At 49.6% G+C, this 24,663-nt stretch overlaps 1 protein-coding gene across 1 annotated transcript in view; it reads left to right on the forward strand.

The window, feature by feature from the left end:
* The window catches only part of C10H4orf50 (chromosome 10 C4orf50 homolog), a 61,832-nt gene that overhangs the window by 16,717 nt on the left and 20,452 nt on the right, over nt 1-24,663 (forward strand). The window contains exons 5-6 of the mRNA XM_036201668.1: nt 1,780-1,831; nt 3,323-3,444. Coding sequence (XP_036057561.1) covers nt 1,780-1,831; nt 3,323-3,444 — 174 coding nt within the window. The remainder of the gene's footprint in view (nt 1-1,779; nt 1,832-3,322; nt 3,445-24,663) is intronic.

The following is a 24,663-nucleotide window of genomic DNA, read 5'->3' on the forward strand; positions in this document are numbered from 1 at the left end:
AAGCAAGCTTAGCCAAAAGTCCTGTCTCCTCATGCCTTATATACCTTTCTCTACCTGGCCATCACTTCCTTCCTAGTGCTGAGATTAAAGGTGACTCCTGAGTACTGGGATTAAAGGTGTGTGCCATCACTGCCTGGCTCTGTTTCTCTCCTAGACTGAGTCTCCTGGACTCATGTAGTCCAGAGTGGCTTTGAACTCACAGAAATCCAAATAGATCTCTGCCTCCTGAGTGCTAGGATTAAAGGTGTGTGCCATCACTGCCTGGCCTCTATGTTTAATCTAGTGGTTTGTTCTGTTCTCTGATCTTCAGGGAAATCTTATTAGGGTACACAATGTATCACCACAAGAGGGAGAAAGAACAGGAAGAGGGGGGAGGCTATAAATCCCCAAAGCCTGTCCCAAGTGACTTACATCCTCCAACAAGGCTCTAAAACCTTCCCAAACAGCTCCACCAACTAGGGATCAAGTGCTCACATACGTGAGCTTATGGGAGACATCTCTCATTCAGACCATGATAGGCACCCAGTAGGGGATAGGACACCATCCGGGAACACTGAGGTTTCATCTCCTTGGGAAAGCCAGGGCCTTGGCAGTGCTCACCACAAAGACACCGGGGCACGCACAGGCAGCTGTCTTGGAAAGTAGAAGAGAGGAGAAGGCGAGCTGAGAGGAAGCAAGCATGCACTTGTTCTCTTGGTTCACGACTGCGGATGTCGTGTTACTAGCTTCTGGAGCTCTGCCTTGACTTCCCTGAACTGATGGACTGCCGTTTGGGATTGGAAGCTGAAATGGACCTTTCTTCCCCTGTTGCTTTTTCTCAAGGTATTTGTCACAGCAAACACAATGAAATAGAACAGGGACATCTACTAAGCACAGCAGCAGAGCAGGCATCATCATGCCTGGAGCACAGGACTCCTGCAAGGTGGGGAGGAATGGGTTATGACCAGAGCACAGCTAAGTCAAATCCAGGCCTTGGTTACTAGTTACTGCCTCAGTCTGTCTATTTTGGAATCTGTCACGGAGCCCGGCTGTCACATAGATCCTGGTCAGGGCAAGTAGCAAGGCAGGTGGCTGAACTATGTCAAGAGGGAAGGTGATACAGGGGCTATGACATTTGAATTAGGTCTTGAGGTTCACACAGAGGTTTGCCAATGAAGGAAAGAGGGTGGGGCTTCCAGGCATGATGATGGGCTGTGCCGGTGCCTGGAGCATCATGACGAAGATGGGGGAGAAGAGATGTCACAGGGTCACCGCACACAGGGCCCCGCCCCACAGAATTCAGGCTTCAGGCCCCAACCTGCCTTGAAGATCTAGCAGATAGCTTCTTTTTAGCCGAAAGGGGCTGCTGGGTGGAATGTGAGTTCCTGGGGCTGCCCTGCTGCCTACAGATGTAAATGGTCATTGCAATAGTGCTGGGGTAGCCTCAGGCTCAAGGTCCCCTCATTATCTGGGATGAATCCGTGGCCCCTGGCGGTACCCGGTGCCCCAACTCTTTAAGTTTTCTCTTAATGCATTTTTGAAGAGACACTTTTCTCTGCATGTTGAATCTGAGTGAAGGAGTCTGAATTGTCCCTGGCATGTTGTGTGTTACCCTTGAACAGACCTGTCCTGGTCACCTGTAAGGTGGCCAAGGAGGGAATGTGGGCTGCACATCACCACACCTACCTTCCAGTGCAGATGGAGCTCAGCTGCCCAGGGCGGCTAGCCTCACTCTGGTCCTCTGGGGACCTTCACATCCTGTTCTACACAGTCTACCCACTGAACTGTCTTTTCTTCCAGACAGTCTGCCACCTGGATGTAGGCTCCAAGGGGATGACAGCTGGAGGAGGAGGTCAGTGCACCTGCCAGAAAAATTTCTGTGTGTTCAGCAAAGGTCAGGGCTGGTGAGCCAGGTGCAAACTGCCCAGTGTTGGAGTTTGAACCGTGAAGGGGACTTCCTATTTCCTCCTTTCCTTCTGCTGCTCAGCCCCACCTTCCCACCTCATAGTGTCAGGACACACCAGAAAGAAAGAAGAGCCCCAAATTCCTCAGCTCTGTTCTTCATTATGAACCATTACATCCATGGACATCCATTCCCCAACCCTGGACATTCATCTCACATAAGTAATTCCCATATAACATTAGGAACAAGCTCAGGGGACAGGTGTGCTCACCCTATGCCCTCAGTGTTGTGAATTAACCTATGTCCTCTGTGGAATGTAGCACAGCCACTAAGGTGGCTGAGAATGTCATGTCATAGTGCAATGTGATGATATTGCAGTAAATTCAAAGACGGTAGGACATGGGATGTTTGATACTGCCAGCTGTATCATGAACACACATCCACGTGTGGTCAGCAGTGCAGCCTAGGAGATGGAGTAAAGATTAACTGTGGCTGCTCAGAGAGAGGGACATGTTGTTCTGTTGTCTTTAATGTAATAGAGAAACGAAGGTGCAGGGGACCAGACAGACTCTCCTCTCCTCGGGCCTTAAGTGCCCTTACTAGCAGTGTGGGGCTGGTTTACAGGCGTGGGCCCGAACAGGGTTTCTGAGGGCTTGTTGAGGCTGCGCTCACAGAAGGACTTAGCATTCTCCATGTCTGTTTCCTTCATGGCTCATCTACTAGATTCTGTTCTTGCCATCCCTGTAGCTGCGGATGAGTTAATCAGCCTCTCTGAACCGCAGACCATTTCTAAAAGGAGGAAAATATGATGATGCTGTATCGTGCCTGGTACATAACAGGATGTCAATACATGAGGAAAAAGGCTCTTCTCATTAGCTGGGGCTGCCCTCTGTACCCTCACTGCTCCCCCTCTAGCCTGAGCTAGCATCTGTTTCCACAGCTGGAGAACTGTGCATTCTAATGGCCCTCACTCTGCCGCTGACTTCTAGCAGTCTGCCTTCTCTGAGCTCAGCCTTCCCACCCACTGCAGAAGGAAATGCTTGTGATTAACGGGGCTGTTTGTACTAGGTTTCTGGAGGCTGCCTGGCGCCCCCTGCAGGTGGTGCACACTAGGTGTGGGAGCTACCAGAGGGAACATGGGGGTGGGGGTGGGGCATAGGGGTAAGTGGGGGGATAGCCCCACCCTGGAGGGGCTGGCAGCTAGCAGGGCATTAAGGAGACAGGCAATGGTCTGAGGTGCCCCAAGACCATGATGATACTGTTACTAAGTGTGGTGCTCAAAGAATTCAAAGGCACCAAGAGACCCTCTGTTTCAGAGATGGCCATCTGGGAGCATCTGTGGATAGCAAGTGAGTGGAATCATTATGATAAAGTTTAGGACCTGTCAGTTTTAAAGATGGATGCCTAGCCTGGGGCCTGACTGAGGATTTTCTCTTCCAGCTCATGAGTACCTGCTTAATTCTGAAACAGACAGTATCCTTCAAAGCCTGTGGGGTATGGAGTCTTGGTCCCTTCTGGAGGCTGAGTGGGCATCGCAGACTGCTCCACTCAGTTCCCCAAAGGTAAGCACACAGCTTTACCTCACTTCTGAAATGTGGTTTTAATTGAAAGTGGAATACGTTCACAGATGTGCATGCTCGTGTACACACACACACACACACACACACACACACACACAGATATACAGAGAGGGACAGAGATAAAGGCACAGAGAGAGACAGAGACAGACAGACATACATGAGTGCATACACATACACAGAGAGAGACAGACAGACATGAGCCTCCTCCTGACACATACATGCATGCATGCATGACAGCCCCAATAAAGCCCACCAGTTTAAGAGCTAAAATGTAACCTAGTATCTATTATCTGCTTTTCAGTCTTTGTTTATACTGACATCTCAGCCATGTCTTCTTATTTGTCTTGAGTGATGATGGCCCTTGTGTGTGGAGACCGGGCACTCTGGTGATCTCTGCCTCTGCTTCCCTTGCTCTGATAGGCTGGCCAGGGCTGGCCAGTGCCTTCCTCACCGGGGGCTGATTCAAAGATGATGCCGCCAGAGCAGCTCTGCTTTCCATCTGGCTCACACTCACTTCTGGGCACAAAAACCTTTAGGGTCCTCCAAGTCCTCTCCCATGGTTCCTGATGTCCCATAGGCTATGAGAGCCCTGTCCAGCATCCCACCTTCAAGGCTGTCTGGACCTCCCATAGACTGCCACTGCAGGGAAGCCATTGACACCCACTGGACTTCATGGGACCATATCCCTGCTGTCAGTCAGTGTCAGCCCCATAAAGCTTCCCAGGCTTGGTCCATTGCAGATCCCAGCTGACATTTTTGTTTTTACCTTTTGTCACGATTTTCTAGTTGTTTCTACTTTGAAGCATCTGAACCAGTTTTGACTAGAAACACACCACTGGCTCCAGACAAACCATGTGATTTATTAAATTTGGGGCCTGGCTGACCTGAGTTCAAAGCTCAGTCCTGTCCTTGTTAAACCAGTATGGTGGGGATCAAAGCCCTTCATCCGTTTGTGTGTCAGTGCCCTTCTGTTTAAATGGGAGTGGTGCTGCCCAGTGCTGTCATGGGAATGGAAGCCAGTGTGTGGCGCCCTGTGTTTGCAGGGAGCCCGTAGGTCTCACAGAACAACAGAAGAGCAGAGAAAACAGCTCTCCTCCAAGGCATCTCAGCATACGATTTATTCTCTTCTGTCTTCGATTCTTGGGATGCCTCGCCTTCCTCACCATGTAGATTACATTTTTATCGTAAGCATGAAGACAGGACATTTGCATGGCGGGGGTCTGGGACAATTTGATGACCCCACATCTATGAAGTGTTTGTTAGTTTCCAGCCCAGGAGAGGTGCTCACAAGTGTGCTCCCTGGGCTCAGCGGCTTTCATCAACTTTCTGCCTGGTGGCTTCACTGCCCGTTACCTGTGTAGGTTCCATGCCTAGAAATAAGAATGCCTTCCTACTTTTCACCATCTCCTGGGAAAACCACCTCTGGTTTGCCTTGCTCTGACCTGTCCCATGTGACCTCCCCAACCTGGAGGCATCACAGGCAATAGTAGCCTTCGTTGTGTGTCTATGGAGCAGGTGAGCAATTGCAAGCTGTATAGACATTCACAGGAGTGATCATGGCTGAGCATATGGAGATGAGCAGAATAGAGACCGTGAAGGGAGGAGTCCCTACATGGAGTATCCTCTTCATTCCTATGGGATACAGGGACCCCATAGCAACATCATACCCACTCTGCCTCTGAGGAAAGGCAGGAGGTTAGAAATGGCTCAGGCTCACCCAGGAGACCCAGGCTGAAGGCACTCACAGTGTTGCTGTGTGGCTGCTCCCCATCCCATCCCTGGGGGAGTGGAGGGATGGCTCCAGTCTGCTGGTGAGGCTGGAAGGCAGATGCATGACCACATCTGGAGGATGCTGGAGAGGCAAAAGAGCTTCCTGCTGCTGTGCTCCTGTAGCTGGTCCTTCCTATGGGTTTCCAGAGGGGAACATGTTTTCAGAGGTGAGACACTGATATGGATTGTCTTATGCCCAGGAGTGGCTGATGGAGGGCTTGCAGACAGGGTAGAGGGTGAAATCACATGGCCCTGAGTGATGTGGAGTTAGCAGCTTCACAGCCACATATAGTTACAGAAGATGTCTGGGGTCATCAAAATTGCTTGGCTTGTCCCATTGTGCAGAGCCCTGAGGCAAGCCTATGGTATAGATACAGTGCAGGGAATGTGGTATGCATTTGGAGGGCCATTGGGGACACTGGCATGAGACTACCATGCAGGAGACACAGGGACTTTCTGTGTGAAGGGCATGTTCTCCTGCCATTGAGAACAAAAGCCTTTGCTTCCCCTCTGCCACCAGCCCAATGCCTGCATGTCATCACTTGCTCACTGGCTGGGTGGGACAACCCAACTGGTCCCCATCTCCATTTCCTTGACTATGACTTGATGATGATGGCCTCTTAGAACTGCCATGGGAGGAAGTGAGCATGTGGTAAGTGCTTAATAAGCATTAGTTGTCATTGTTATATCTTCCTTGAATAAGAGGTGTGATCTGCAGTCCCATAATCAGGGGACACAGAGACCTCCTTTTGTTTTCTCTTCTCCAGCTGTCCCCATCTTCGGGCTCAGCCTGGGTTCTGGACACAGCCCAGTAATGGAGAACCAGAGCTTTCCCCCACCATGTCTAAGGGGCAGAGGCAAAACATCCCCACCCCCTCCGCTCCTAGCCAGCGGTTTCTTGACACTCTGCAACTCCTGGAGGAGGCTGGCTTTCCACCAAGCACTCAGGCAGTGTCGGCAGCAATCCCCAAGCTAATAAATCACTGCAGCAAGAGTGAAGCTGACAGGGCCACTCACGCTCTGGGGCCACTTCACAGCCTCCATAAATATTTGAAGCAGAGCCTTGCGAGAGCACTTTAAGAAATCGGTCTCGCTCGCAGCCCTCGGTGAGTGGGAGAGAGCTTTTGTCTTTGGCTCAAAGGCCTGCAGTTGTGGGTGAAGCTGGAAGGATGCGGATGTGCCTTGCAGACCCAGTTCAGCTTTGGTAGATACAAAGGCAGTGACCGAAAGGGTTTGCTGTGCCTGGACCTGGCCACTGTGTCATAGCCAGCCTCAAGCTCACCCTTCAGGATGAAGCCTAGCAGGCCGCCCTGGGGTCCTTGGACCTCATGTCCCAGGCCTTGTTCCCAGCTCTTCCACCATGTGTCTTCTCTCCTCCTGAAGGGAAAGTCAGAACTCCCTGCCCTACTCCGTTCCTTCCTGGAAGAGAGGACAAAGACAAAAGATAAGAAAGTGAGGCACCTCAAGATGTAGGTGGAGCCCATGGGCTTAGTCTGGGTAAGCTTTGGCTTTCAGTCTGAGAGAGAATGAACTGAGAATTCCCATTTGCTCTTTCCTTGACTTCCCCAATATTAGTATCTCATGAAACTACCATAGCACGGATCTAGGAGCTGGTGGGTTTGATTTCCGGGAGAAATGGAAGCCACTGAAATGCAAGCAAGGCTTACAGAGCTATGGCCACTTGGCTTAACTTGGGGCTTGAGAGATGGAACCATGTCCAGGTTAGGTCCTAGAGAGGCTGCCAGTGAGCCCACATCTCATCCAGGCATCTGGCTGTGAGGGTGGCAAGGTGACCATTGTCTGCTGTTGTAGTGCTGGGGACACAAGAAAAGTGTTCTTCCTCTTGGCTTGGGGATCACTAGGCATCCTACTGGAGCCTCCCTCCAGATAGGAGAGCACTGTGATGTGAAGCATTTTACAGTTGTTTAAAGTTAGCTGTTAAGCTGGGTGTGGTGGTGTACACCTTTAATCCCATCACTAGGGAAGCAGAGACAGGCAGATCTGTATGAGTTCAGGGCCAGCCTGGTCTACATAGCAAGTCTCAGGCTGGCAAGACCTCATCTCCAAAATAAATGAATAAGTTACCAGTTAATGTGAGGTCCCATTTGGCATGCCAGCCATCACTTTTGATGATGAAGTACCCTGCAGAGCTGGGTGAGGATGTTGGCTTGGGGCCCCTTCTTCTGCTCCTCCTGTCCCTTTGTCTTGGGAATGCATCCTTATTGTCATGAGTTGGAGCATCAAGAATGTGATGGAGAAAGGATGTGCACCTGAGGTACAGGCAAGGGTTCAGCTCGTCCTGTGGGGGTGGTGCCACCTGTCTCCAGCTTGAGGCATTATCTGTCACCTCAGCTCCTTCCAGCCTGTGCCCATGTTCTGGGCCTTGGTGAGAGGCCATCCAGATGGGTTACTCCAGAGTGATCCCTGCTGCTCACCATGGTCATTGCCCACTAAATACACAATACTTGTAAACCAGCACCCCTGGGCTACGCTGAGGTCTCCAATTGGGGCTGCTTTGTGCTCTGACTTCTGATCACTGTTGCAATGGATACTGGCAGTCTCTGGCCTTGTCCCAGGCCTGCAGAGCTTTAAGAGGCACAAGGAGGCCCTGCCACACTCTCAGTCGGCTATATGTTATCAGAGGTCAGGGCAGGACTTGCATCAAGGATGTTGAAGGCCAGGCAGGAGCTTGGTCTGCAGGAGCTGGAGGCAGCCACCCCTCTGCCTAGGCCCCTGGAGAGGCTGACAATCAGGCTAGCTCTGCCACTGCAGCAGAAAAGAATTCATCAGTCAGTTGTCAGCAAGCCACGTGGAGCACTTCCCTGGGAGCCTAGCCAAAGCCAGTGAGGTAAGAGTGCCCCTCCCCCTGGCCATGAGGCAAGTCCATGGGGAGGCCTGACTTTGCTTGTATGGCCAAAGGATGGCTGTGTTGAGTGCGGTTTCTCTCCCTGGGGCCTCATTCATCTTCCTGTGAATCTGGGAGGTCAGGAGGGACTGGAGCTAGGTCTTCTTCGTCTCCCGCCAGCTCCTGCCCTTGGGCTTCCAGGCAGACAATGTGTGGACTGGGGCCCAGTGGCATAAGCAGGTGGGACACAGGATGAGACTATGGGGTAGGAAGCTGCCTGTGAGAATACCTGGCAGCCTCCTGGTGGAAGTGTGCACTGTGCTACACCCTGGAAACGTGTGTGTGTGTGTGTGTGTGTGTGTGTGTGTGTGTGTGTGTGTGTGTGTGTGTTGGGGATTACTGCCAGAGAGGGGGAGGGGTGAAAGTGGAGCATCCATAGGCGCTAAGTCCCTTCCCTCTCTCCCCAGGGTGAGCTGTTCCTACAGAGAGCATGGGGTGCTGTAGCCCTGTACTGTCATACTGTGGGACACGCAGTTTGCTGTCACAGACAAGCCTTGCCCAGGGGTATATTAGGAGAGGGAGGCTAGCGGTCAACCCCTAATGGCAATCAGACTCTCTCCAATGGTGACAGTTTCTCTGGGGTTAGCTGAGCACTGTGTGGGCTCATGAATTCCCGTGTATGAGGTAAGGGGAAGCTTGTAAAAGGAAAGTGAAGGGGTGCACAGAGGTGTTGGAACAGTAAGCTGCCATTATAGAGGCCCATACCTAGCCTGGTGCTGTCCAAAGTGGGCAGGTGTGAACCTACAGTGTTGTGCTGGCCTCTGCCCATGACTGCACCTCCAGCAGGCCCTGCAATAGTGCTTGGCACCAAGTGTGTGTGGCAAAATGTCCTCTCTCATCACCTCTGGCTTTAGTTACGATTGCTTTTGGTGTTTATGAGCGTGGCAGAAGTGACTCCATTTCTTCTGGCAGCTTTCACATCATAAATAGGTGTTTGCTTCTCAGTTCCAGCCATGGCTGTCCTGCTTCCACCTGCTGGGCACCCAGTTAGGAGGAAAGGACCACAGGGGATGCTGAGAAGTTGTGAGATAGCCATTGGGGACGGATGCTAAAGTGTTGGAGAGAATGTGTGGCCTCCGCTGCGCCCTGAGGAGCCATCATCTGACAATAGAAGAAGTGGTTGGCTTCGGGATCAGGCCAGTGGGGACCTGGAGTGGCAGTTCCATGTAGCACGGTGTTCAGTTGCTGTTTCTTTTGGAGGCAGAGAACCTGGTGTAAAACCACAGGAAGCAAGGACCAGGGCAGACAAACCAGAGTGTGTGCCCTGAGGACAGAGCCCTGTGCTCACCTTAACCTGGGCTAGCTAGCCAGCTGTAGCTTTCAGCAGCAGCCCTTGGAGGCCTGGTTTCCACCTGACAAAAAGCCTCAATGGTGACGTCATCTTCCATCATCCTTGCTGACACAGCCTGGTGACATGCTTCATGATGTGCCCCGAAGCATTCCTGACTCAGGCAGCCTCTCGTTTTCTCTGCCTACGCTGAGAAGCAAATGACTTAGGGGCTAAGCGTACCTAACTCCCACCCCATGCTTTAGATTCTGGTTGTGACCCTCGCATATCTCCAGGGTCCCAGTGTTCTGGCCTGTGGGATGGAGGTGTCTGGCTTCCAGCATGACTGGAAGGAGTGAGCCACTCTATGCCATACTCAGAGGCCTCAAGCATGGAAGAGCTGCAGTTTTCTTTCCTCTATGTGACTCTGACAATGTGATCTTTATAACCCAGGCATAGGAAACTCTAGGGTGTAGTGATGGAGAGGTGAGCAGGACTCAGCCACACAGGAGGCCCTTGCAGAAGAGGTTAGGTTAAAGTACATGTATTGCTCTGGGCTTTGTGTGGCAGTGTGCAAGTGTCCCCTGGAGCAGAGCTGGTCACACTCTTAGGACCTAAAGTGCCATATCCATGCCATGGTTGAAATGTATGGTCAGTGTGCCATGGAATATGGGCCACATCACACACACACAGGAGCCATGATCATTGGGCTCAGCACTGAGAAGCATCTCTGGAATCCTCCAGAATCATAATGATGATGAGAATAATCATAATCGGCACTACCATAGGCGCTCTTCTGGGCAATAGTGAGACTGCAGGGAATGTGGTTCTGGCCAGAAGAGGGGACCATAGGAAGGCAGGGAGAATCTGGGCTCCAGAATGTTCTTCTTCCTGCCCTGTGAGCAGTGGGAAGGCCATGGCTTGGGATGACAAGAGACTCAAGCTGAGTGCTAGAGGCTGTGGAGAGTGGAGGAAGATCAGGGTGGCTGATGTAAAAGTGGCTGAGGAACTGGTTTCCAAGCTAGGCATAGTTGTGCACCTCAGCACTTTTTGGGTGGAGGCAGAGAGATCTCTGTGAGTTTGAGGCCACATAGCAGGATCCTCTGTCACAGAAAGTTGGATGGGGAAATGGAAGGAAGTTTAAAACATTTTAGCATGAAAAATGTCAACTACTTACAAAACCAGACAGAATAGTAAAAGGTTCCAGTGTGCTCATCATTCAGCTTTGACAAAGATCATCTTGAGAGCAGGTTCCTTCATCAAGACCCGGCCCCGTCTCTCCTTCCACCACATTATTTGGAAGTAGGGCTAGACATGCATTATTCAATTCATAATCATCTCAGACACTGTCCCATTATCATGCCCCAAATAAGTGATAACTCTTTAATTTTATCAAACATCCAATTGGTTCAATTTTCTAATTATTGTACAAATTATATGGGCAATTTTTTTATGGTTTACTTAAAACTGAGTCTAAGTAGTGTCTCACTATAGATGATTGGCATGTCTTTTTTTGAGATAGATGTATGTAAGACAAACTTACCTCCTTAAACAGAAGTGTGATCACCTGCTCTGTGGCCATTTTCTCTGTCTCTCTCCAAAATATTTCCATCTTCCCAAACTGAAACTCTGTCCCCGTGTACCATGAACCACCTACCTACCCTGGTAATCCCCAGTCTACTTTGTGTCTTAAAGTGACAGTGACTAGGCCCCTCATATTGGTGGACCCTATGGGATTCATCCCTTTGTGCCTAGCTTTGTTAGATTTAGTACAATGCCATGAAGGTGTGTGTGTACAATAGAGTGTCATGAGTTCCTTCCTTTTAAAGGCTGAATATGCTTCACCTGGATAGACTTGCCACAGTTTGATCCATGTATCTATCTACCTATCTACTTTACCATTCATTCATTCATATACCCACCCCACCTATTTACCCACCTATCTATCCATCCATCCATCCATCCATCCATCCATCCATCCATCCATCCATCTGTCCATCAATCCGTCCGTCTGTCCATCCACCTATCAATCTATCCACCTTACCATTCATTCATTCATTCATTCATTCATTCATTCATTCATTCATTCATCTATCCACCCCACCTATATACCTACCTACCCATCCATTCACCCATTCATCCATCCATCCATCCATTCATCCATCCATCCATCCATCCATCCATCCATCCATCCACACATCCATCTACATATCATCCATCTGCCCACAAAAATGGCCTTTTATATCTTTTAATACAAAAGTTTTTCCTCCTCTCTTTTCATCTGTGGAAGAAATTGGGTCACTGTCCTGTGTTTTGCACAATGGGTCTCACTGGTGGGTCTCAGTGGTGTGGTTGGAGTCCTACCCTTCTCCATCTACCCTAGACTTCCCATCATGGTGATGGGAACATGTGCATCACTGTCAACTGTACAGATTCAAAAGGCCACAGCAATAGAGGAAGCATCCCTGGCTGTCTTGCAGCATTCACCTGTTCCCCCAGCACTAGGAAAATTGGCATCTAACGTTCAGTTCAGAGAGGTAGCAGGCTTAGGACAGAGCATCGGGGCAGGCATCCTTGCAGACATATTCCTTACACAAGGCTACGGATCTGGTAGGGTCTCTGTGATAGTTCCTGCTGGCAGGCTTGCATGTGTGGTCCTCTCTTCCAGCACCTCCTGGCTTCCTTTATTGTTGTTGGTTCTGTTGTATACTGTTAAGGTTCAGCAGGAGTCACTCCATTTTGAATCTGAGGGCTCTCAGAAGGTGAGGAGAGAGCTGTTCTTGCAACTGAAGTATGCTCCTAAGGAACTCAAGTGCTGCTGAGCCTATTTATGTTGGATGGAAAGTAAATTCTAGAAACATCTCTCCTCTCTCCATTGTGTTTCCCATTAGATGAACCAAACTGGAAGCCAGAGGCCAAGGAAGCCCTGGTGATACTATCCTTAGGGCCAGCCATTGCAATCACCCTCCCTGGTTGGCCTCCTGGGCCTTGAGAACAGATGGATCTACGGTCAATGTGCAGGAAAAAACAGATAGCTCGTGGTTAGTCAGGGCCTGGCACAGGGATCAGCATACATTAGATGCTCATGGTAAATTCAAGTCTCCTCCACACAACAGAGAGCAGTTCCCTCTGAGCCACCATCTCTCTCTCTCCAAGGTGAAGGTCTCACATCTGATTTAGCCTCCAGGCCCCTCCTGTGTCAATGCATTCCCTGACCTCTTTGCCCACTGAACACGTTCCGTGTGATAACTGAATCTTTAGATGCTCCATGCTCACTTTCATGAAGCATGTTTATGAGTGCAGATGGGATTTTCTCTCCTTCCATCTGAGAGATGGCACTTGGACCCAGCTCATCCAATGCAGCAGAAGACAAGGGAGATAAAGTGAGTCTGGTGAGATTTAGCCTCAGCTGGAACCTGGGTGCCAGTAGCCACTTAGTCCCCCGGGAACTTGTGCCAACCCGAGTTGTGAATAGTCCTGAAGGATGATGGATGGGGAGGTCCTGGCCTTGCATGGCTCTGTAATTAGACTGGTGCTGTCAAGGGACACCAGCTAACACACACACACTCTGGCTTCCCTTCACGGTGGGGGCTGGGAGTTGTGGGAAGCCCAGGGCCTCCTGCTTGATGGGAGGGCTGCACAGAGAGCCACTCCCTCCCCGAGTAGGGTCAAGAACTGAAGCCATAGGTTTCCATTAAAATTCACTTTAGAAACCTAAGTGCATAGCTCAATTGGTAGAGTGATTATCAAGCCTGCAGGGGGCCCTGGGTTTGAACTCCCTTCCCCCACCAAATAAATCATGCGTAGAAACACATGCCTGTCATCCCAGCACTTGGGAAGTAGAGGCAGGAGGATCAGAAGATCAAGGTCATCCTTGGCAGCATAATGACTTGGGGGCTAGGATGGAATGTGTGAAAGAGGCCGAGGGATTTGAGGATGGACTGTGTTTTGGTGGTGCTGGTCTTGGGAGGGACAGCATAATATCGATAGTGCTTTAAGCTGGTTAGAAGATTTCCGAGCATTGCCTGGAGACCATGGCCTCCTACACAGTGCCTAACCACTCCTGGCATCACAGATAGAAATAAGCATACTTTAAGCAGCATGCTTTTCTGTTTATCAAATCAAATATGTTTATTTGGGTGAAGTGGGGGAAATGCAAACAAATAAAGTAACAAACAAACCCACCAGGAATTCCTGCACTGAGAGATTGTGAATTTACTCCCGGGCAGCTGTACTTTTGCAGTCATTGAATTCCCACAGTGGTAAGGAACTAATGAACGGTATCTCTAACACTGCATGCTTCACCACTGGAGCACTTTGGAGAAGCGGGAGGGCGTGTTGGTAAAGACGGTGCATCCGGGAGCCAATCAAGCACTTCATAAATGTGATAGATGCTCTTTATCCTTCTGTGCCTCCCTTGTCCCATCAGCACCTGTCGTGAACGTCAGTAAATGTGTTCCTGTATAAAGGCTCAGGACAGGGTATGACACGCCGATGAACTGTTCTCCACAAGCACAAATGTTGAACATTTGGTCCCCAGCTGGTGGCACTATTTTGGGAGGTAGCAGAACTGTAGGAGGTAGGGCCTGGTGGGGGAAATAGGTCACTGGGGGATGTGCCTCCTAAAAGTATCGTTCCTAGCTCTCTTCCTGTTTCTTTCTTTCTGCTTCCTGTGCACCAGGAGGGGATGCTTTCTGCTATGATTAGCTTTACCTTAGGCCCACAGCAGTGGAGCCAGATGGACTATGGAATGAGAACTCTGAAACTGTGAGCAGAGGCGGTCTTTCTCCTTCAAGCTGTTTTTCTCAGGGACTGGTCATAGCCATGCCTCTTAGAGTTTCTATTGCTGTGAAGAGACACCATGACCACAGCAACTCTTATAAAGGAAAACATTTAATTGGGGCTCACTTACAGTTTCAGAGGTTCAGTCCATTATATTTATGGAGGGGAGCATGGTGGTGTGCAGGCAGACATGGTGGTGGAGGAGTAGCCGAGAGTCCTACATCTTACAGGCAACAGGAAGTTGACTGAGACACTGGGACTATCCTGAGCATAGGAAACCTCAAAGCCTGCCCCCACAGTGACACACTTCCTCTAACAAGGCCATACCCACTCCAACAAAGCCATACCTCCCAATACTGCCACTTTCTATGATATTATGGGGGCCAGTTACATTCAAACTACCACACCTTGAGAAGCTGCATCAGTACAGGCATGCACCCTCTTTTTACTGGACATCTGACATGGAGAGCATCTTCATTTGAATACATTATATATATTTATCCCTACTGTGTACTGACCATTTCCCCAGGTTTCACACATATTGCTATATTTAGTTTCCAAATTGACACCCACAAAATCAGTTTCACTGATAATTAAAGCGATGGAATGCTTGGAGCAGAGAAGGTGCTTTGCAAGTTATATAACAACTATTAGGTCCAGAATTTCAGTCCTTCAATCCAATTGGACCCCCAAATCCCTGGCCTGCTCCTAGATTGCTCTAATAGGACCCTCAAATCCCTAGCATGCTCCTGGATCACCCACTCCCAGTCTTGGCTCCAATAAAGTCAGATTGATACCCAGGGTGTCGCTGCCCATGTTTCTGATGCTGACCATTGCTGCTTGCTGTGGCTTGTGTGTGTGTGCCATGAGGCCTTTGTGGTTCATTTATGACCCACTCACTCCCCTCCAGGGATTTCAAACCAGCCGTGGTCTCTCCCTGAAGCATCATGATGCAGCCAGGGTGGGGCGTTCCCCGAGAGCCATTCCTTTCCCCTAGGAGGCACAGTCTGAAAGCTGGTCTTTGGGTGGGAAAAGTTGTCAGGGTGTGAGTGCTCCTTAAGTACTAGAAAGGGGTGTCACAGTAAATGGGGAGAAGTCTGTCTGGCACCAGGCCAATCTAGGTAAATCCTTTGTGATACTGAATGATTTTTCTGCCTCAGCTGTGACATGACAGGAAGGTGCTGCCTCCCCAGCAAGGCTACTGTGAGGAACTGGAGTGTGTATGCTCAGGTGTCCAGTGTGTGTCAGCATGGGTTGTGATCCTTTGGAGCAAAGGTACCTACTATGTTCTAAGAGTTGGCCTTCTAGGTACAGGTGTGAGGAAATGTCACCCAATAGAAAACACCCAACAGACACATTTGTGCCCCAGCTCCCATCATCCTGAGTGGAGTCCAGGGGAAGAGTTACAGCGTACAGGAAGATGGGACATTAGAGAAGAGAGAATCTGTGTGAGTAGTTATGATAATTCTAGAAACTGGAGCCAGTACACTGGTGTCCAGAACAATCTGGACATGATGGCCAGCACTGGAGTCCCATGAGACCAAAGAAAAAGGCCAATAGATAGGTGTAGGATTATGGAGTGCCATTTATGACAAGAGCATTGCCCTGGATTGGGGTCTGGAAAAGGTGCATTTATATCTATTAGGACAGAAGTGACATTATCTAAATGACAGTGTCCTTGGTTTACCTTAACATAACATGAGCAAGTACATTCTTGGTGCTGGGTCTCATTGCAGATTTCCACATAGCATTCTAGTAGCCTTATCTGTTTTGAATGTGCTGGGAAGCTATGTGGGCAAAACCCAATGCAGTTACCTGGGGCAATCACAGGGTTATAACTCAACATGGCTGTCCTGCTGAATCCACACAATGGAAACTATCTACCCGTGAGCCCTGCAAGCTTCAACAAATTACCTCCTAGGGTCTCCATTTCCTCATTAGCAAATAAGGAATATAACTATACTTAACTCAAAGGGTTACAGTTTTACACTCATTAAAACTGTCTGTGTGTGTGTGTGTGTGTGTGTGTGTGTGTGTGTGTGTGGTTACAGTGATAGTGATATGCATATAATGTGCAGGCCAAGTCATTCCTAAGGAGCCATCCATCTTGGTTTTGAGGCAAGGTATCTCATTGACATGGGGCTCATTGACTCATTGAGGCTGGCTGGCTAGCAAACCTGTATGTATGTCTGCTATCTCTGTTTCCCAGAATGAGGATTACAAGCACACATCACAATCTTTTATGTGGCATCTGGGGGATTGAACTCCAGCCCTCATGCTTGCTCAGCAAGCACTTTATAGACCAAGTATTTCCCCAGCCTTCATTTAATCTTTAAATAGATGCATCACCAAGCATGGTACAGAGGAAACACCTGATATGTGAATCTCCGCCATCACCACCATCATCACAACACTGAATGATTTGGAAAAAAAAGGAGGGTGTGTTGTTAAATATCATTGGGCTATTGCTACCGCAAACTTACCTCCTCAAAGCCCCCACCACTTCATTCACACAGCTGTAAGGCTTTGCTCTGCAGGGTGGTTTTCAGCTGGTCTCACCCTCATGCATCAGATGGTTCACTTGGGCTGTGGAGTCAAGCGGGGCCTTGTGGCTGGTGACTGATGGTGGCTGGTGCTAGCTTTTGGTGACTGTCTCTCCAACAGGGATGCTCCTCTTTTTTTTTTTTTTTTTTTGGTTTTTCAAGACAGGGTTTCTGTGTGTAGCTTTGCGCCTTTCCTGGAACTCACTTTGGAGACCAGGCTGGCCTCGAACTCACAGAGATCCTCCTGCCTCTGCCTCCTGAGTGCTGGGATTAAAGGCGTGCACCACCACCCTCAGCCTCGTGGTTACTCTTTCGGGTTTCTGCATATGGAGGTGTAGAGGCTGGGTTGAGAGAGAGCAGGAACTTGAAGGTCTCCTGGGGCACAAGCTTGAAATTCTCACAGCGACACCGCTTCTCTCTCTGGTGTGAGGAGATGTCAAGCTGCTCCAGACCTGAGGAGAAAGGCTACCTCTTGCCAGGAGGAGCAGGGCAGGTCCCACTCCAAATGGCTGTGCACACAGAGGTGGGAGGGATCTTTGTGTGGGACTTCACTAGAACCACCCCTCATCAGGACTTACATTCTGGGGACCCTGTTAATGGGCAGTGACATGGACTTCTGCAAACGCTGTCCATTCAGCAGTGCTAGCAGCCCAGGGAGGTGACAGCTTTGCTTTGTCACTAGCAAATTTTCAGAACCATGAAAAACAGTGGTGGTGGTAGGAGTCCTGCAGCACTCTGGGGCCAGGAGAAGGGCAGCTGGGTGCTTTCAGTGAGAGTGCAGGACTGTGGGGACACCCGTCACAGTGAACTGGGCTGTGGGTGAGAATGTACCTGCGGTCTTTGTGAGTAGATTCCCACCGAATGGTAGGTTTGAGAAGGTGTGTTGACTTTCATTTATGTGTCTACCAGCAGGGACACTGGGTTCTCATGATACCCGAAGAGCATTGTGTAGGTTTTGGGGGTGGTCTTCACTGGCAAGGGAACTAGCCTGCCTCTAGGAGACCTTGGGGAGCCAGCTGTCAAATGTCCCTGGTCTCACTTCTCCATCTGCTTATTGATTGCCCCTGCCTCGAAACTTCTGAAGCCTGCGAGTCTGGAGTTGAAAAGGAAGCTGCAGTTATGGTTACATAGAGAGGCATAATCACATAGCTATGCCTTCAGAAGGTGGCTGTAGAGACTAAAGGAACCATATGTGTGCCAGGGGAAGCCTAGTCTGGAGTTGAAAAGGAAGCTGCAGTTATGGTTACATAGAGAGGCATAATCACATAGCTATGCCTTCAGAAGGTGGCTGTAGAGACTAAAGGAACCATATGTGTGCCAGGAGAAGCCTAGACAATCTGGTGCCCCCCCACCATGTGGGGCAGGTACAAGTAAGAGAGTTGGGCTTGGTGATGGAGTTTGGGATTTGGAATGTTCCTCAAAGGCCCACATATGGAAGACTTGGTCCTCAGCCTAAGGTAACATCTGGAGGTGATGACTTCTTTAGGAGGTGTGGTCTGGAGGGAGGAAGTGAGTTCATTGGGAGCATGTCCTTCAGTGGGATTCTGAGACTATGGTTCCCTCCTCTCTTTTTGGTTCTTGACTGCCATGAGGGGAACCATTTCCTTCACCATAGGTTCTTGTCAAGATGGTCTGCCCTGCCGCAGGCCTAAAGCAATGGGGCCAAGTGACCGTGGGGTACCATGGGATGTAACTTCAAAGGATTTTCCTCTTTGTAAGTTGAATATCTAAGGTATGTTTTTACCAGTAGGAGAGCCAACAGGCACCCCTAGTCCAGGCTAGGAACCTTGCCAGAGACTATCTGTGGCAGGCTGGAGGGGCTTCCTACACCTGACTGGCCACTCTTACTGGTGTAGACACTCAGTAGAGGATAATGCTGTGCAAGGAGGCAGGAGGAAGATGAATAAGTCTCACAAACAGCAGAGCCCAGGTCTTCACAGTCTCCAAGCTGAGATGAAAAGGATGGGCCTTCAGGATCAGTCAGAGAAAGAGGCTCAGTGGATAGCAGCAGATTTCAAGCCCAGAGCTACCAGGCAGCTGAGGGAAAGCTTTGAGAAGCAAGCCGATCTCCTGTGGCTTCGGAGATCCATTCAAGATCCACTGTGGAGAAGCGAATTGGTGCAGAGGGGACATGAGAGACGCCACTACCTCACTGGGCTGGCGGTCCGGGTGGCAACTAATTTGCTTGGTTTTCCCCATAAATCAATGAAGCAGATGAGCACAGGCATCGAGAGGAGGCGTGCTCCTTGATGGAGGGGCCATCTGTCTCCGTGGCAAACTTGGAAGATGGGGTTGAAGCAAAAGCGGAAACGAGGCCTCATTTGTCTTCAGTGACGAGAGGGGGATGAGAGTTGACAGCATATTATGAAAGGGCTGTGACAGGTTTTTGCAATGAATAAGAAGAATTGGTCTTGTGTGATATTAAGCAGAATTGAAACTGGATGGATTTAAATTTAGTTGAGAAAACTAAAACAGTTATCTGAGACCTGGGGGTGAGTCAGCCCAACTGTCTCACTGTAGAAACTGAGACCCTGGGAGAACTAAACAGTAGCTTGATCAGGGATCTAGTATATTGATCATAAAGCTGTTCTGTTTTCTTTCGTGTCTGGACATGTGTGTGAGGGTACACATGTTTGTTCATGCGTGTGGAAACCAGAGGTCAAAGCCAGGTGTCTTTCTCAGACACCTTCCACCCTCCTCCCCAGCATTTTTTTGGACACAGAATCTCTTGGTGATCCTTAGCCCATGGATTCAGCTTGAGTCATTGGCCAGCAAGCCTTAGGGATCATCCTGTCTCCACCTCCTCAACACTAGAGTTACAAGTGCATGCTACAGCGCCGGGCTTTTTGACATGGGTTCTGGAGGAGTGGACTCAGTTTCTCATGTTGTGTGGCAAGCACTTTACTGATTCCCAGACCTTATTTTACCTGGTGCTGTAAGGGAAATGGGTCCTTGATGTTCTATGTTGGACCTGGTCCTTCCCACATCTCCTTCCTGGCTGTCACGAAGTGAGCACCCTCCCCTTTCACAAGCTCCCACCGCTGTTAGAGCCTGCCTCACCTTGGCAGACTGTGGATGGAGCCAACTGACCTCGGAGTGAAAGCTCGGAAGCCATGAACTGTAGCAAACCTTCCCTTGTTCAAGTTTGCTAGCCCAGGCTGTCATTTCACATGCCCTCTGTCTCCCTTCATTTCTCCTTCTTCCTGACACCCCTCCCAGCCTCTCCCCACTGCAGGTGTATCCCCAGGATCCTAGTCAGGACCTAGCATTTAGGATTATTTTCTGTCCCAAGGAAAGGCTTTCATCCATCCTACCTGACTGCCTCAGCACCCTGGGGCTGTGTGGCCTCATGCGGGTCAGGACAAAGGAAACATTGCTGTTGCCCAAGCCACATGACACGGACCCAGAGTCCTTGGCAAGTGCAAGTCATGACCATGTTGAGATTGACTCCTGAGGTCAGCCTGGACCTCATACTTAGAAGCCGAGCCACTGATGGCTGGTGCTGGGGAGGCACAGAGGAGCAGGGATTTGAATCCCAGGAGCAGGTCCTTGGATCTGAGCTGGCTGTGTGTCAACACAGTAAATAAGTGAACAAGGGGCATCTGAGCCCAGGGACAGCTGGTGAGTGTGGGAGGGGTGGACACAGGAGCTGCCATCCAAAGGGCCAGAGCACTCACATACATGTGCATGCGCAGGGGTGGGATAGGGAGAGTGGACAGAATGGGAAGACCCAAGCACTAAATTCCTTGATGTGACCAGCCTGCAGGCTCAGCCTCAGATCTTTCCTGAAGGCGACAGGTAGAGTCCACACCATGACTCAGGCCGTGGTAAACCTGCCCCATGAGACAGCTGCTTTGGCCTTGCCTTACAGAAGGGTATCACAGGCACTGTTGAGGTGGCTGTGATGAGGTGAGGAGGTGACAGCCACTCCGGAGTGTGGAGCATGGAGTCGGTCTCACAAGGCAGACTTGCAGTTCTTTCTGCCCGGCCTGTTCAGAGCGGCATTCCTGGGTAGGGGTGGGACGCTTTGTCTTCCCTGTCCTTTCCTTTTGGTGACGTCAGAGCGCGGGCACTCCCCAGCTCACAGCAGGTTTCCATCCAAAGAACTCAGCGTCACTGTAGCTGGAAAACACTGCAAGAGGGAAATGCTGGGACTCTACCTAACTATGGAAGACCTAGCTTGGCAGCAGTGCAGGGTCCCTGTATGTTCTTGAGCCCTGGGGCCAACTGGGACACTTTGTTTCTGCTGCGGGGCAAGGAGGGAGGACTGGAGCACCTGTCTCTAGTATGGAAAAGGTCAACAGTCAGTTCAGTGTTCTGTTTTGGCTGAATGCACAGCAACATAAAGTTTAAAAAGGCCAAGTCCTCAAACCATGGCACCATACCATCTGTGATGGCTAGATGGGTCTTCCTATCTGAGAGAGTGAACTGAGACTTCCACACCAAGCAGACTTCTGAATGCGCGTGCATGCGTGCGCGTGCGCGTGCGTGTGTGTGTGTGTGTGTGTGTGTGTGTGTGTGTGTATAGTGTGTGTGTAGTGTGTGGGATCTTCACTCTGGAGCAAACACCCTATCTCCTGCTTCATCTGTACTTTCTAAGACAGAGCTCTCATGGCGTTTTTTTTTGCTCTGTTCATCAGTAGTAGGGACTGTTAGCTAGTTCTTCTCTTTGTCCAGGACACAAATTGTGTGGAACTCAGGAGCATGCCAGCCATGTGGCCTGGACTCTCAGTGGGTAGAGCCCACCCAGGGGCCACCCTAGCTCTCACTCTGTCCCTGGGATTTCTTTTTAGTAGAGCTTGAATCAGCCCTGGCCAGCCACACATCTGTCTCACTGGACTAGGACCAGACTCTCGCTCCCACCATGAGCTCTGCTAGGCGGCCAGAGAGGCTTGCTCACTAATGCAAGGGGCTTGGCTGCAAGCTTTTCTTCTTGTTCCATCCAGGCAACATGGACACAGAAGTGAATTTAGGCAGGGGATCCAAGGAGATCAACACTGTAGCTCACAGCCACATAGCAAACTGGAAACATGTTTGCATGCCCTCGTGGGGAGGGCCAGGTTCTGGAGCAGGCCCAGGGGTAGTTCTCTATCTGCTGGTCCAGATGGGTTGTAGATCAGTAGTATCTGCTCTGTACTGATCAAAGCTACTGCCCACGCACACCCTACAGGATGATTCTGGGGAGGGTTAGATAATGTGTTGTTTAACATTCTTAAAAATGCCTGGTGCTCTGAGGTTCTCAAAGCTTGTGTTGGCTTTTCTGAAAGCTTTATGGGAGGGGACAACTGGAAAAAAATGGGCTCATTTATATATATTAGGGGATAATACAGTTGGTACTACTGACAGAAATGACCCAAAGATGAACCTGGGACTGAGAACCAGAGATGAGGAAGGTGATCTCTGTAGGGAAGTTGAAGTATCACCTGGCCATGAAGAGCAGCAGCCCTGCCTCTGATTGCCAAGCACCTGGGTGGTACACTCCTACATTCCAAAGAGAGAGGGGGAAATCTGTGTCCAAGAGAGATAGGCGGTCCCTTGATTCTCAGTTCTGTGTCACATCACACAGAGCAGCATCCTTCCAGAATCCAGTCTTTCCTGGACCTGCCTCTTACTTTCCCTGTGTCTAAAGTATCTGCTGAATCCTGTAGACACATGCAGGACAACATTGAAAGGCTGTGAACACTCAGGAGACTATAAATCAATCATGTAAAAGCCACCACAAGCTTTTAGTCTTCCAGGCCTGGGAGAGCCTAGGGCAGCTTGCTCACTGTGGTGTGGCTCCTATGGAACCCATCATCATCACAACAACCCTTAGTGATGGGATATCTTTGGCACTTCCACATCCTTCATGAGAGGGTAGTACAGGAAGGTCATTGCATGGGATGTTCCCATGTCTCATTGACTCCTGTTTCTTCAGGAGCACAGACAGATGGAGAATTCCAAGGGCAATCTTTGGGCTGGGCCTACCTGAGTCATCATTGCATGTAGCTCCCATGTTCATTTTGTGCCTCGAACTGCTCACTTCCCTTGCTACTCTGCTGCTCACAAGGAGCTCACAATGAATCTCATTTTCCTTCTACTTGGCTTCCAGTTCAAGCTGCTGTCATCACTGGGCTAGGGATGAGCTGAGGAGTCTGAGCTCTTGGTTCTGAAAAGCACATATGACTCACTGGGCACTAGAGTCAAGCAATGAAGTATTAATACATTGCCTGACAAAAAACAGTGTCCTTATGCTTAGCTGGATTGCTGGGTTTGGGTAAAGGAGTGATTTTTATGTAACTTCTCGCCTTGAGATGGCACATATCCAACTTGGAAAAAAATGTCTGCTGGTAAATAAGTCAGAGGTCTGGACAACATCCATACCCTTTCCATAGGTAGAGGCCTGCCTCTACTAAACCAGATGGTGAGCCTGGAGTTCCCAGCTTCTTGTGTATTGGAAGCCTTAAATGAAGGCCCTTGGACAAACTATGATCTAAGTAGTTGGGGTGGTTGGAATGAAAATGGCCCCCATAGGCTCATAGAGAGTGGTTTTATTTGAAAGGATTAGGACATGTGACCTTGTTGGAATCAGTAGGTATTTTTGGATGAAGTGTGTGACTAGGGATTTCAGAAGCTTAAGCCTGGCCCAGCATCACTCTCTTGTAGCTGGAGAGTTTTCTCCGGGTCCCACCAAGCCCCGGCAGTCCAACAGCCCACTTATAAAATAAACACACTGATGCTTATATTATTTAAACTGTTTGGCCTAATGGCTCAGGCTTCTTGTTATCTACTTCTTCTATCTTAAATTAACCCATTTCTATTAATCTATAAGTTGCCATGTGGCTCGTGGCTTACCGGTACCTTACATCTCGCTTATCATGGCAGCGGCTGACAGTGTCTCTCTGCTTCAGCCTTCCACTTCCCCCAATGCTCTTCTCTTTGTCCCGCCTACCCTTTCCTGCCTGGCTACTGGCCAATCAGTGTTTTATTAATTACCCAATCAGAGCAACACATGTAACATACAGGACATACCACAGCACTCTCCCTGCTGCCGCTGATCCAGATGTAGAACTCTTGGCTCCTTCTCCAGCACATGTCTGCTTGCATGCAGTCTTGCTGTCCACCATGATGACAATGGACTAAACCCCTGAACTGTAAGCCAGCCCCAATTAAATGTTTTTCTTTATAAGAGTTGCTGTGATCGTGGTGTCTCTTCACAGCAATAGAAACCCTAACTAAGACAGTAGCTCAAGGTTCATTCTCTGACACAGCATTATTCCACAGTAAGACTGATTTGGAAAGCCTCCATTTTTATAGCTATAAAAGCATCACCATGTTGAAAAGTTTATTTTGCCAGGATTTACAAATAGAGCTAATGGGAAAGTGTACATGTTTGTGGCCACCAAGCATTTAGGCATCAGTGTGATTTCTGTGGGGGACAGACTGTGGTCCTTCATGGTTCAGAGAGCATTTGGATGCTCAGGCTTAATGAGAGCCCAGCCCTTTATCTTTCTTACTCTTGACAACCCTCCGCTCAGAAGTCCTGCTGGATGTTTGCCTTGTTGGCTTCTCCCCACCAGTGACAAAGCATCTCATAACCAGGTGCTTTGTAGCCTGGGTCAGACTGTGGCAGCTTGTTTACCACAGCCTCAAGCTACCAACCCGCTGCCCGCCATTGCTTTGCCTGCCAGTAACAACCCACTCTGGGGTTTCTTGGTCATTGAGACACAGGTATAGCTAATTGTACAATGCATCACGGTCTGACTTGTAATAGAAAATTATCAGAAACAGAAAAGACATCCAATTGCATTAAGCAAACAATGCTCTAGCACAACAATGAAGTACTGTTTCATGTCCCTGAGTACTGAGAGCTGTATGTGGTGAGGACCATCTTGGGATGTGGGGACCCAGTGAGGAAGGAGCTGTGGATAATGGCTCCTTGGATGATAATGCTG

Source organism: Onychomys torridus, chromosome 10 (assembly GCF_903995425.1).
Source record: "Onychomys torridus chromosome 10, mOncTor1.1, whole genome shotgun sequence".
NCBI classification, from domain to species: Eukaryota; Metazoa; Chordata; class Mammalia; order Rodentia; family Cricetidae; genus Onychomys; species Onychomys torridus.